General features: G+C 40.5%; 1 protein-coding gene across 5 annotated transcripts in view; it reads right to left on the reverse strand.

The window, feature by feature from the left end:
• Window positions 1-285: 285 nt before the first annotated feature.
• The window catches only part of CNTN3 (contactin 3), a 232517-nt gene continuing 217946 nt past the window's right edge, over window positions 286-14856 (reverse strand). For all 5 annotated transcript variants that reach the window (XM_077325207.1, XM_077325206.1, XM_077325202.1 and 2 more), the window contains 3 exons: window positions 10056-10168; window positions 8486-8654; window positions 286-2782 (listed from right to left, as the gene is read on the reverse strand). In XM_077325207.1, coding sequence (XP_077181322.1) covers window positions 2679-2782; window positions 8486-8654; window positions 10056-10168 — 386 coding nt within the window. In that variant the 3' untranslated portion in view covers window positions 286-2678. The remainder of the gene's footprint in view (window positions 2783-8485; window positions 8655-10055; window positions 10169-14856) is intronic.

Consider the following 14856-nt stretch of genomic DNA (forward strand, 5'->3'; position numbering starts at 1 on the left):
ACCCTGTATTTCTATCTATGTAAGCCCAACATTTATGGATGATTCTTGAATTTGAAAAGATAGGATAAACAGAATGGGAATACTTTTTCTCCATAACTGGACCCAACCATATGAAAAATGTGTGACGAATGTTCAAGCCTATATTCTGAACAAGGATTTATGAAGCTTTTTAGTGGATAAAAAGGTCAACAGACCATGCAATTTGTAGAATATACCAATGCACACTTCCACTGTTACACAGGATTATCAATGACTTGCCATCATATTATAACACTTAAATTTTTCAATGTTATAAATATTTTATTAGAATAAAAAAAATACATACAGATAACCATAGGATATACACACACATTTATAAGTTGAAGGAGAAATTGGTAAACTTTTCAATATGAAACAAAGTATTCCAGAAGATCTCATGGAGATAATAGAATTAGAACTTAAATTTAACAGGATGCCCATGAAAATGGCAGTACAGGAACATTTTAGAACTTTCTTGTAATAAGAACGGGAGATTCCCCTTATTGTATGAAAATGGAATATATGAAGAACAAAAGTTTGTTCCCACCCATTGGTAACTGGAAGCATCAGTAGTTTGCCATGTTAAAGAGCAAGTAGACATTGATATTATTTTACTATGTACATTATATACAGATTTTTATCCAAGAAATCTGGAAATGTTTCTCAAAGTTATAATATTATGATAGTTTTAGATATGAATGTTATAATAAAATATAGAGCAATATCTGATTTTCTTACAGGTCTATTTTCCCCTAAGGGTTCACACCTGCAATTAATATTTGGAGATGAATGACCAGATGCAATTAATACTAGGAGATGACATTTATTTCTATTGGAATTAGAAGTATAGAAAATTAAAGGGATTAAGAATAGATGTTTCTTCACTGAATTACTATGTTTCAAAACAATCTAGTAGAAAAGTCATTGCTTATAAATATGAAAATGGCAGTGGTCTAGTTAGAATCCGGAATAATTTTAAACAAAGGGGTGAAGAAATTGCAGAAGGAGCAGAAATCAAAATGGTCCAATGAAGAAGTGGCATACAGAAGGAGAATAAATTTAGGGCTGCATATTCAGATACACCACATACAATTTAGGGAGATAATATTCCCTGTTATAAGGCTCTGGTGCATTGCACCTAAAAGTGTGATGTTCTATTTTTGGGCACTTTGTTTAAAACAATTCAGTAATAAATATGGGGAACAAGGGTGATATCAAAATATAAGGAACTAAAGAAAGTATGGAAGTTTACAAAGAATGCAAGAGATAGTATAATCAAAATGAGCTAGTCCTTTCCTTTATATTATATGTTGAGAAAAGTCAAAATTAAAGTGCCTAAAGTCCTTCGCTGTCAGAGTTAGGATGCTATGGCGGCTGAATAATGTGGGAAGAACCAATCTCCACATTTTAGCTGGAAGGCGAATAAAGCTGCTTAGTATTAAGGACCAGCGCATATAGCACGTGATGCTCTTGCCTTGTGGATGCTGTCCAAAATCAGCTTTCTTATAGTGAATGATCTGCTCTGTGACTAACATTTGCTGATGGGAAGTTTAGAATAGCATGTAGATTCCCAGGACTACTTCCAGTGCAGTCCTGCTCACGGTATGGGGCCCAATCTGTATCTAGTGACCTAAACAAGTGGTTTTCCTTTCAAAGACTGTTTATGCACTGGAGGTTTCATGCTGGGCCAAAGGCTGGAGTTTTAGTCATGGCAGGTTGCCCCACCTCTTCCTGCACCCACACGGGGAGCATTTGGCCTGGTGCGCCTCATCTACCCCCAATTTGTGCTCCTGTATGGGAGCTGGGGCAGTGAAGTTCTCAGTGAATAAACGGTCAAAGAGAAGCACTGGGCTCCACAACAGTGGGAAGGCCAAGCTAGGAGACAGTGTGCCTTTCAGTGCTCTAAACTAACAGAAATGCAGCACTGTGCAGATGTCTTCTGTTTCAAGTAAGGGATCAGAAAGAGTTTTGCCAATACAGCATCTGGACGGACAATGGAATTAAGGAACAGAGATAACAGCTGTTTTAAGAATGGGATTAAAAAAAATGAGCACAAGCAACAGGACATTTATGTAGATTGGACAAAAAGGCAAAGAAGCCGCCCTTGGTAGTGAAGCAAAGTTTTTAAGATTTTCAAAAGAGGAGACTAAATATATGCTTATGTGGATACATTTATGTAGATCCAGTCCTTGATTGTGGCTTTTTAAAGAAATAAATGCAGCTCTGAGTTATCCATCAGATTCTGGTGAAATTTATGTTTTAAAATATTTAATATATGTGTTTTGGAATGACTTTGTTGCAATCTACTCAAAACAATTCCATGTTGCAAGGGAAACACAACTCGCTAAGCTTAATACAATGCTTATCCTCTTATTTTTGTCCTTTCTGAAATATGCAATGTGTAAACTCCTTTGGTTCATTACATTTTAAGGCATTTTACATTCCTTTAGAAGAAGGAACTGTTTAACATGTGTATGATCTGTTGTTTGACTTGTTCTTTTTTTTTAAATTTAAACATTAGAAGCCATAGAAAGTCTTTAAAATCAGAGTGGTAGAACCATGCATAACCGTCATTTTTGTTGTGTGTGTGGTTTTTTTGTTTTTTTAAAAAAGCACTTTTGAGAATAAATGATCCATTTGATCCTATCTGTGAAAATGTATCAACACAAAGCTGCTTTGAAAATTAAGAAAGGTATTGTTGTCATAAAGCAAGAGAGACTGTTGATATTCCATACGGCTGCACTGGAGCCCCTTGCATCCATACCTAAAAACAGATTAAAAAACAAAACAAAAGACAAAGCCATGTGGTTAGTAAGTACAAATATTCTCATTTCTGAAAAGATCTCTCTCCACTCCCTCATATCCATACATTTTCTTTGGCTTATCACTTGAGTTTCCTGATTAGCCAGGGCTTTATGTTCAAGAAATGGTTCCTACCACTCCCACCTACTTATGAAGGCATCTTAAGTAGGGTTGTGTGTCGTGGCATCTAAATCGGCCATTCCAGGCCAACACAGCCAGGGCTACACTGGGGGGGGAAGGTGCCGGTGCATAACTTGGCGCACATATGCAGGCGGGGACCTGCGTGTTTGAGCTGTTATGCGGCGCTGGCTGCGTCAGCCTGGAACGGCCGAATCAGACGCTGTCGCACACAACCTTAATCCTAAGCAAAGTTTCACTCTTTTAAGCCTACTGACCACAATCAGCTAAATGGTATATCTTGCTTAGGCTGGCACTGTAAAGCTTGCTTTGTGTGTGTTTGCTAACATCTCCTCCACATTTGTTCCCACACCATTCTGTGAATATGCACCCGCTTCCATCTGCCTCCTTGTTCTCAGTGGCGTGTTTCCATGCCACAATCCATCGTTTGGGTAAGGGTTTCACTTGCAAGATTGGAAAACATGCGCTTGGAAGCATCCACTTTTGCAGAAGCCTGTTCATGTTTCTGGATTATCATGGGAACAACTGCGCAGGAGAAGTGGCAGCAACTTTTGTCAGGGAATAAGTAAAGGGGACCTTGTAAAGTGTGCAAAACCTCAAGCAGCTTATTTTACTGGGATAACAAGCAATTCCTCGCTTGCTGCCTGTAAGGACAAGTTCCAGGCATTTGTTTTTTACTGATGCCTTTGCATTTTATCTAAATGAAGTTATATCATCTATAGAATGATTGTATTACTCTTCATGTAGACGGACCACTGGAAAAGGGATGTACTGTATACATTAATATTCATAAATATTAATCCACTATCTCGGATTGTGAGAGAGGGTAAAAAAGAACATGTAAAAATTAAAATCTGATTTCCCTATATATAGTGCTGTCTAATTTACATGGTAATTTACTAGTTCAATTGAATCAAATTTGTCATGCTCAGAAAGATGAAGAATGTTAATTGGTTTTCTTACGATAGTATTTCAATACAGTACACATGCACAGCTTCTTTCACTTTTTGAAACCAGGATGGACTGAATTTATAAAATAACATTGTTCAGCACTTTTTTTTTTGTAGATCTAAAATGCCTGGAGTAACGGGATGCTTCAAAATCCTAGTAGTACATAGCCATTAGTGAAACAGTAATTTATTAAGCGTTACAGCCACAGGCCTTAACATCATACATGGACAAATTAAGACAACAATAAAATGCAATAAAATACTGAAGTAAGAGTACAATTATAAAAATACAGAGTAGGCTTAGCCATATATAAGAGAGATAAAATACAGACGTTGTTGTTAGGTGCGAGGTCGTGTCCGACCCATCGCGACCCCATGGACAATGATCCTCCAGGCCTTCCTGTCCCCAGAATCCATTTAAGTTCGCACCGACTGCTTCAGTGACTTCAATATAGGCATATCTGGTTTAAAAACTGACATGCACAAATTGTTTCCTTAACTTAATCAATGATAGCGTGAAGGAGGTAACCCTAAGTACAATGGATGAGTATGCATCCGCCCCAAATAAAATCATCCGGTCCTCTAAAGTTCCAAGAGAATGTGGAAATGACCTGATACAGCCTGGAATAAGTGATTTCATTTAGTGGACAGTGAAAAAAGGTATTCTGTATGACTGACAGCACAAGGACAGAGATGCAAATCTAAGGGCATTTTGTTTGAAAGTGCACATTCGTGAATGCTTCTTTTTAAAAAAAATGATTTTATTGGTCTTTCAAAAAGACAAAATAAGAAAACATATAAAAAATAAGAATGAGAATAGGCATCAGTTAATAGAATTTGACCATTTCTACCTTTTGTCCTGAATTTTACATCTTAACTGGGGTACATTGAAATTATCTGTTTGATTACATAGTCCATGTAAAAATGCCAGTCTTCTCTAAATTCTTCAACTGGCCTTCTTAATGGGGCATCAGAAAGATTTACTAGATATTGTGATAGGGTTTTAACTGACTTAAAATGTGAATTCCATATAGAGAGCTTGTAGTTTTGAATTAAACAAATGTAATGACATGCCTCCTTTTCAACGACCTATTTACAGGTTCCAATGAAGTCCCAAGTTTTAACAACCTCAAAAGAAGGCAAAGAATAGAGTTGCAAGGCGGGGTCAAGACCTTAATCCAGTAGATCTCCTTCTGAAAGAACTGATGTCCATATATGACCAACTGCGTTTCAGGCACATTAGCCAGTTTACAATAAAATCTCAAGAACTTTAGATTGAACCCTCATGGAAGCTGGCAATTTCTCTCTGGTCCTTGGTGAGTGGTTTGCCTGATTTTTGTAAAAAACAAAACCCAACAAACCATACTGCAAGCACTATCCTAAGTAGAGCAATACCTTCCAGCATATTTGAGGGCCAGACTAGATGTCAGTATCAGGTTAGGTGGCAAAACATCTCCTGTTCCCCCCCAAAAAAGGGTGTATTTTTATGTTTTGATATAATAACCATTTTTCTGCCTTTTCTAATTCAAGTGGTAACTCATGAAGCAGGTGATTACTTTCAAAGCTATAAATGCTCCTACAAATACCTAAGACTGATAATGCTGCTATTCGTTATCATTTTTTAATATAAGGTATACACTGAAAAAATCATTTCCCCACATTTTTATAAGATTTATGGCATATTTTGCTTTACCTAGATAGTCATCTAAAGTATATTAGTAGGTTATTCTTTGTCTTTCCAATGAACCACAGCATGAAGAAATTCATTTTGGCATGCCGCAGTTAGGTTCATGAGAATAAATTCCTATTTTATGTGATCTTCATGAGTATCTGGACCAGGGGTAGTCAAACTGCGGCCCTCCAGATGTCCATTCGCTGGCAGGGGCTCCTGGGAATTGTAGTCCATGGACATCTAGAGGGCCGCAGTTTGACTACCCCTGATCTGGACAGACTCTTTCTTTGTAGTTTGAACTACTTAATAAATTATTTTCTGCTGAAGTTCATGATTTTCATTTGGGACACTCAGGAATTTTTCTGTCAAATGTTACCTGACAAATGTCTGCAGGGATGCCTCCTCCTTTGACCAGCCCCTGATCTGTTCTGGCTACCCTGTCTATTACAACCTAGCAGTCACATCACCTGATTTGAATCCTATGACACAGTTGTTGGGAATGGTGATATGAGTGTGGTGTCAGAAACCCAGCTGCTCCCACCCCCAGCACCAGATGCTCTTTTTAGGGAGTAGACTAGTGGTGCTATAATTATACCAATGGCTGGCTGCAGTAGTGCAACTAGGTCTTAAGGCCGCACTGCTTGTTCCCCCCAAGTGTGAAAGGACTTAGTGCAAGTGACTAACCCCCTGGCTTAGGAAGGCTAATTCAGAAATGCTGGCTTATTTTGCTAATTTACAGATGGGCATGGATCTGAAAATTCTGGTTCGAGGTTTAGGGGGTTCCCAAATCCAGGTGGCCCCACCCACTGAAACAGACTGGTCTGGTTCACACCTCCCCACTTAGAAACAATGGGGGAAAAGTAAAATAGCATGCTAAAATGGCTTCTGGGAGAAGAAGGTGTCTCCCCAGTCTGAATGTGTGTGGGGGACACATGATCCCTCCACACTCAGACCAGGCTCCCAGGAGGTTTATACTCCTAGTTAAGCTTGTGCCATTCGGCCGCTTTGGCGGCCATTCCCTCCGGACGCAGCCGGCACTGCACCACGAGGGGGAGGGTGGCGCAGGCAGCGGTGCAATGGTGGGTGCAACCACGCAGGCACGGAATTCCGCGCCTGCGTGGTTGTGCCTGCTGTCACGCCGCTGCAGGCACCACCCTCCCCCCCCCCGTGGTGCGGCACCGGGCGCGCCTGGAGGGAACGGCTGCCAAAGTGGCCGAATCACACAAGCCTACTCCTGGTCCCCCAAAGAGTGCATATAACAGCTGATCCTGTGGAGAGCTGAATCATCTGTCAAACAGATGATCCTGCAAAGCATTCAATTGCCACAGGATCAGCTTGGGGTCTGCAGCATCAGCTTGTGATCAGCAAGGAGGGGGCTAGCCCAGAATCGGGCCAGATGGCGGGAGCTGACAGATCATTGCTGACCATGCTGGGGCTAGTTCCCTTTGCTGCTCAGTTTAAACTGAGCTCCTGGTGGAGGGGGGCTGTATCAATCAGCAGTCATTTCAGTATGCTGGTTCCCTTCCCTCCCTTTGGAAGTGGGGGAGGGGAAGTGAACTGACATGCTGGAATGTCTTGCAGTCATTTTAGACTGACAGCTGAGCTTTTGCACCCATCTGTTGTCAGCCCCAAATGGCTGCCAGCTGAACAAGAGAAAAGTCCATGAAAGGTTCAGGGGGCAAAACCCATGGCGTTTTGTGCTGGAAATGGCGGTATAAAAATGCAATCAATCAATCAATAAATGGTCATATGATAAGTATTTATGATATGACCATTTATTTATTTACTAGCTTCAAAGCCCGTTCCAAAGATCGGGCCTTGAAAGTGTCCCCTCCCATGGCCAGGCAGCTTAATGTGGCTTTGGGCCGTAGCTCGCAGCTGGAGCAAGTGGGGTGGGTGGGTCTGGCCAGCTTGTTAGCAGGCCCGGGACAGAGCTCCTTAGCTGGCAGTCAGCAGGCCTGGAAGCCCTCATTAGCAGGCCCTGCTTAGCAGGCCGGGAGACCCTTGTTAGCAGGCCCTCCATCAAGACCCTTTGCCCAGGGCCCTCTCCCCTTACATGCTGCTGGCTCCAGGCACTGAGGCACAACTGAGAGGAAAGAAATTAGAGTTTAATGATGGACAGCAGGAGCTGCAGGGGCAGGGCCAATCAGGGTGGCCCTATTCCAACTTGGACAGCCAAACATGTTCCACGCCCAGGCTGTTTCACAAATATATAGAGGAACCATGGCTAAGAATTTATTTATTTATATAATTAAAAAAAACAACGAAGTTTCACACATTTGGGAAACCCTCCCAGGACCATCAAGAAACCCAAAGAACCTGATGCAAAATCACGACAACGGATTAGATTAATTCCTGTTATTTCCTAAATATAAAAACACTGCAAGATGTCTAATAGACCCTGGAGTAAATTTCAAACAGTAAACACAAATTTCTCAAAGGTGGTGTCATATATAATACCAACAAACCATTAGTTGTACTTCTCCAAAATTCTGTTCCCAGGGTGGGCCTCCTTTCAGAATGGCAAAAAGCCTAAGGGAAGACCCTGTGCTTCTACTTAGACTTTTTGCCAGACTGAAAGCAGGTTCCCCCTTGAGAACAGAATTTTGGAAAAGTCTCTTTGCCACTGAGGAAAACATCCAGAAAGCGGTTGTTACCACATGGCACTTTGGTACAAACTACAAATAAATTAGAAAAAAGAAAAACAGACGAGAATAATCTTTTTTCATTGGTTTGCTGCTTACTTTAATTGTATTCTATTCATCCTATTCTTTGTGATTTCTGTGTTTAGATTGAACGGGCTGCTTGATTGTTTTTTGACCCTAAAGGTAAGCCACAATGCTCTTCTTGGTATGGCACATGCAGCCATAAGAAGCCTCCATATAAGGATATCTGGTAAACTTACTTGCTAGTTTAGGTATTTTGATCCGCTCGCTGCTAATGCCATCCCCCCCATCAGTCACTGCTTTCACTTCTATAATGTAGTCATCATTTAAAGGGAGCAGAAGTTCTGCAGATGTTATGTTTGTGATTAAGGTACTCAGCCGATTCTGACTGCCAGTCTTATATAAAACCTGCAATATAAAAAGCAAATAAAATCAAACTCCCAACTTTTATGATATTATTTTATCTACAATAAACTTTCAGTCCAGGTGTAGAAAAAAATAAGATTCTTAAAACAGAGAGAGTGGTACATAGTAGATTGTACAGAAGGAACAAAATACATAACATTAATCACATCCTTTTATCCCTGCTTTAATCTAGAATGGCAAACTATATAATGGTTACAAATGAATAATATATTCTGTGGAGTTTCTCAGTAATGGGACTCTTCTATAAATTATTGCTCCATTTGGCGCTTGTCATTACCTGGATCAACCGTTTAAAGCTTAAAGTAGGGAAACAGGAGTGCTAAAGCAAGTATTCCTTTTTAAAAAATAATGAATTATGGTCTACGCTGAAAAAGTCTGTGTATACGAAGTAATTATTCTGTCATGCAACTAAACTGCATATTTCTTGCCGCATTTTAAATATTTATGCAATTTATAACAGCATCGTGAGTTTTCACTGGCAATAAACTTCACTTTGAGATACCGTTATCTTAGATGGGATTCTGGCAAGAGCCCAAGGGTTGTTGTTTTTAAAATAAAAAACCCTAAATAAATAAATAAAACACTGTTTGGTCATGAATGCGGACTGTGGCTGTTCAGATTTCTGTGTGAACATCTTGACCGAAGCAGCTGTGTGGATAGATGAAAGACAGGTAACCATGAAAAGGAAAAATGTCTCCCCAAAACCACTTTAAAGGGTATCTAAAATCGGGTAGTTAATATGGCGAGGGTAACTACTTTTAAAAATGGGAGCTTTGATTCAAAAAGTTTATACCCTGGAAATCTTCTTGGTATTTAAGGTGCTACTGGATGCAAATCTTGCTCTTCTAAATGTAGTAATTTTGCATCCTCTAAAAACTTTGTTTTGCTTTCCATTTATATTTCTCATATGAATCCATGGTAAATCAACCGTTTGTTTAAATACATGGGATTATTGAGACTTTTGAAATTTAAAAAGAAATCTGTGGTAAGAGCTGGTTGGAGACCAATATGAAGCTTCAAGCAAATAGCTGATGTCTTCTTCTGTTAAGCGCAGAGGCGTATTAACACAGCATGTTCCCTAAATTATATCACATACATTCCTCTGAAATAGGAGAACAATGTATAATGAACTTTCAGCAGCTTTTATACTTTGCCTTCTAAGGTATCTATGAGAAGGGTGACAATATGGTGATGTTAAATCTACCAGACAATTTACTTGATTACTGCAGGTGAAAATCTGGCACTTTTTTGTTCCGTGCTGAATATTACAATTGAGATGTTACAAAAGAGGAGTGTGGGAGCAGGAGAAAGGTGTTTCAAACATTTATACAAAAATGGATACTGTTAGCAAGATTATATGCTTGCGGTCACACTTGCACTTACCTTATAGCCAATTACTTCTGACTCATTTTCCATGGCGTGCACCTGCTCCCAATTCAAAACGATCCTGGAGTCTGTGACGTTCCACACAATGTTTCCTGGAGGCTGGCTGGGCGCTTGAAATACATAATGAAAACATGATTTTAATTTACTTGGCATTAGAGATTTATTATGCGGAAGCCAATAATCGTCCAGGTAATTGGCTGTCATCATTTGCTGGATGTAAGAGCACTCACACAGAGCACCATCATTTGTACACTACAACCATTTCCCAAAATTTGGAGAGCTGGCAGTATTATTTTACAAGCTGATGCTAGGCCTCCCATGAAATATACCTAGGGAAATGTTAGCCTGAACCTTATCAGTAAACATTTTGCAGCATATATACACTTCATTCGGAAAACTGTAAGCCTGCCTTCCACCCAGTAATGGCAACTCAAGCTGAGTAACAAAGATAACAATCTGTATCACCACAGACAAAAATAAATCAATGCCACGATCATTTAAAACTAAAACCAGCTCTACCAAAGCTTCAGCAGAGCTAACAAAATAAAAATAAAACCAGCAGAAAACATAATAAAGGTAATACTATCCTAGAACAACTGGAAAAACAGAAGCCAGTATCTGAGAGACATTTGACAAACTACTGGATTTTATTTTTGGCAGTTTATGGTTTCCATTTTTTGCTTCTTCATTTCGGAACACACTGAATTCCCAAAATACCAAATGGGCAACCTGATAGCATTTTGGATGTACCAAAATGTGTGGCAAACTGTACACTTATAGCTGAATTTGGTCAACAGACTCTAAAACCTGAGCTTGGCTATGTACATTCAAATACTGGTTAAAAATCCACTTCCATCCTCTTCCACTGTCTCTACTTTCTAATTTGTTAGGAGATCTCTATTTTATTAAGGGCTTTAATGAAGTAATTTCTCGTAAACCTTGTTGTTTAGGATTAGATTCACCTGCTCTAGTCAGTTATGATGAAAGCACAGTCCTAACGTTGATTACAAAATGATTAGAAGACCAGGATATTTAAATAATAGGCATATCAACCCACAGGATCTGTTCACCCAATCACTGGGCCATCCCCTGGTCCTACAAATCAATGCCCCTATACCTACAAGTGTTAGATGATTACTCCCTAAAAAGGGCTTTTCTCCTTGTGCGCCTAAATATTTTTCCTTCAAACTTGGCAAGAGGCCATTTCTTTCCAATTCCCCGAAATGAGAGAAGTTTTCTGCATGGATGCAATGTACCAGATTCCCTTATCCACCTATTATTCAACTGCCCCAAATTTCAGATGTACCATCATTACCTGGGAGTTTTAATGGGAAAACTGAAGTATGTATGTACTGATGAGAAACATCTGGTGAAAATGATGTTGAGTGTAAAGGAGCCTACTTGGATAGTGGACTTTGCAAAAATTCGGTCAATTATTTTAAGGACCAATCTACCTCTGTTGCAGATTGGCTGCATGACATAAGGCACTATCATTGCTGTCCATATGTCTATCCCTGGAATTTGTTTGTTGTTTTAATTGTTCTTTTATGCCTATCAGATCTTATGCCAATGAAGGTATCTGAATCTGATAGCATCCACAGCTCATCGTGCCCTCTGAAATCAGCAGTAGTGGAGTGTCATGACACAAAGAACATCTGTCATCCAGCTTCACGGAAACATCTGGAGACCTTCAAAGTCTGCACTGAGTTGTGTCATTTTGGTTCGCATTAATGAAAGGTATGACATGGCGGTCAAAAACAATTAACAACATATCCCCCCCCCCCCAAAAAAAAAGGATGATTGTTCTTCATGCAGCTGAAAGTGTACACAAAAGCAGTACATCTTTTTGGTTTGGGATACTTAGGCACGATGGCTCTATTTTAAAAATCACTGTATCCAAAATCTACAGTATACGAGGAACTGTTCACAGGCGAAACTGTTAGACTTCAGTGTTGGAGACACTTCCAAAGCCAGTTGATGATCTACAGTATCCTTTGGTTTGTTTTACAAAGTGTTCTCCTGAGTAAATATGCATAAGTCAGTCCTGCTGTGAAGACTCACACGTACAAATTCAGAATCAATGATGTATAAATCACACAACAATATCCAATTCTAAGAAACAGATAAGATTGCCACAAAGCATGTGTTACAGAAATAAATCTCAGGAAACAGAACACAATCATTCCTTTTTGTGGAATTTATCTAAATGCCAGGAAATCCTCTTGATTCCAAGGGGAGAAATTTAAGCACATGCGGTTCTTCCACGGAAATCAATAAGACTTAAAAGTGCTGAACCTTATCTGGATGATGCCCGACTTAGGACGTGCTCACACCAATACAAGAATGAAGAGCACTGTTGTTTAAAGAAGGCAGCTGACTGTCCCAAATGCCAATGACCTGAAATCACCCCCCTCCACCTTTATTCTACAAAGGAAACAAACAAAAATTGGGGGACAAGATAAATAAGATCTCTCTTGTGCCTACTAAATCTTGCCAGCAAGGAAATGTCTCAGAAAGCCTTTCCCTTTCTATCTCCTTCCAGTCAAGAGATAATCCACAGAACCATTTCAAAAGCACTAAGGCACGGTTAATCGAGCCAGTTTTATATACCGTAGTGTGGGTGGAAGGTTCCAGCCGCCTGCCAAGAGAGAGACTGAAAGAGAGGCCTAAACTGCTTCAAAGGCGGCTAAAGGAGAGCAATACAAGCTTCCGTCTCTGGGCTTCTTACTTTTGACGATGATCCTTTCAAAGTGACTCATTGCATAGCTTTTCAAGATTAAAAAAGATAAGTTTTCAATGAAGGGCAACAAACATGAAAAGATAACTACAGTTGATACTTCAGTGATGAAGGGGGGGAAAAAAAATCTGCATCCTTGCCCTTGACTTATTTTAACCTCTCCAAGCAAAATATGCAGTTTTCAAGCTTAAATTAGGATTATAATTAAGAAGACAAAGGTCACTGAAAATGATTTTGTTTTTCAATTACTACAGAATAGGAACATTATTACATAAGTGCCTGCATTCAGCTGCAGGGGTGATTAGAATAACTGGCTTCTCCTCGCTTAATTTCTGGGCTCCTCTTCACCAGCTTCCAAATTTATATTGAAATTTACATTTCCATCTCCTCATATCACATCACAAAGTCGCAATTAAGAGACAGGCTCAATTACTACAAGCCCACTGTGAGATAATAGGCTATGATGAGAATTATGAAACTCATGCTGAATCTGAGAATGTTAGGACTGAAAGTGGATTGGTTGCCCATTCCCCTGGAGAATTCTAATTAGGTTAAATTCTTGATGTCATGGCAAAGTAAAAATTAGAGCTATATCCATGGGAGTATGTATGTAATTCATCTAATGAACTATTTTCTTGCACTGTGCTCAACCTCAGATAGCCAAAAGTAAAAGCTAATTTTAAAATACATGTTTAATGAAGTATCAGTTCCCATGATCCCCGATCCTTGGTTGCACTTTTGTGAGACAATTCAAATTTTAGCCATCAGGAAACCTCATCGTGTACAAAGTGACTACTCACCCATTACCCGATTGGCCCCCAGCCAGGACTGGCCTATCCTGGTAGTTTAGCCCCAATCAGGAAGCAGCCTTCAGACAGGAAGGGTTTAATAAGGGATCAGCTCTCCATATCTAACTTTCTGACAATTTCAGAAGTTTGCTGAGTGGAAGAGGAGCTGGCCTCAGCGCATGCCCAGCTGCTAGTAAATTGCCCTGGCCTCCTGGCCTCTTCCAACTCCAAGGACCTAGGGGGTGTTGTCAAGCTGCCTCCTCCGGGTGCGTTTTAAAGGTTGCCCAGGAAAAGCCTCTGCTCTGGGAATGTTTACTCATGAGTAAGTCATATGAGGTTTGCAATTTGCAATCTGAGAAGGGAGGAATGCTTTGGGGGTAGCCATCACAGGCAATTGCAGCAAGGAAAATAATGCTGATGTGGGTGAGACTGGGAAGATGTAGACTTTTCCTTTCCTTAGGGATACCACCCTACTGCAATCTTTCCAAGAGCATCATAAGAAAATAAATTTGAGACCAATGGCATGGAAGATGGGGAAAGAGATGATTGTGTGATTACTAAAGTTTGCCATTTGAGAAGGGAGGAATGCTTTTGTAATCTGCTCTCTCTCTCTCTCTCTCTCTCTCTCTCTCTCTCTCTGTGTGTGTGTGTGTGTGTGTGTGTGTTTGCATAGAGGGGACTGCCACACAGCCCCCGTCCCAAGCAGACCTGTCCTCCAGGGGAACTGATCTTTGCAGCCTGGAGAGGAGCTGCCATTCCAGGGGATCCCAAAATCCCAGCTAGAGGCTGGCATCCCTGATCCTCCCAGGTGTACAATGCTACAGTTACCTCCCTACCCAAGCAGCCCTTTCCACCAAGGAAACTGGTTTCTGCATTCTGGAAAGGAACTTTCATTCTGGGGTTTCACCAGTTCCCACCTGGAGGATTGCATCCCTGAACAGTGGCAGGGATACCAGCCTCCAGCTGGGACTTGGAGATCCCATTTCTGGGATTTCTCAATGGTAAAAAGTTGAGAAAAGCTGACAGACTGATTATGCATGGCAGTAGCTGTGCTATGCTGCTGCTGGTGCCTTGCAGTGGGGTAGCATGCCTCGCCACTTGCCAAAGACGCACGTGGGAAGGAATCCCTTAGCGCACATGGAAAACTCCTGATGTTGTGTGTGCACATGCACAATGTCAGAGCTGGAGGGGCAAGTGGGGGGCATGGGAGCCCCTCCGCAACAATGGTGGGAGAGTGGCATGCTGCAACCCACCATCATGCGGCGCTGCAAAG

This window comes from Paroedura picta, chromosome 3, assembly GCF_049243985.1.
Source record: "Paroedura picta isolate Pp20150507F chromosome 3, Ppicta_v3.0, whole genome shotgun sequence".
NCBI classification, from domain to species: domain Eukaryota; kingdom Metazoa; phylum Chordata; class Lepidosauria; order Squamata; family Gekkonidae; genus Paroedura; species Paroedura picta.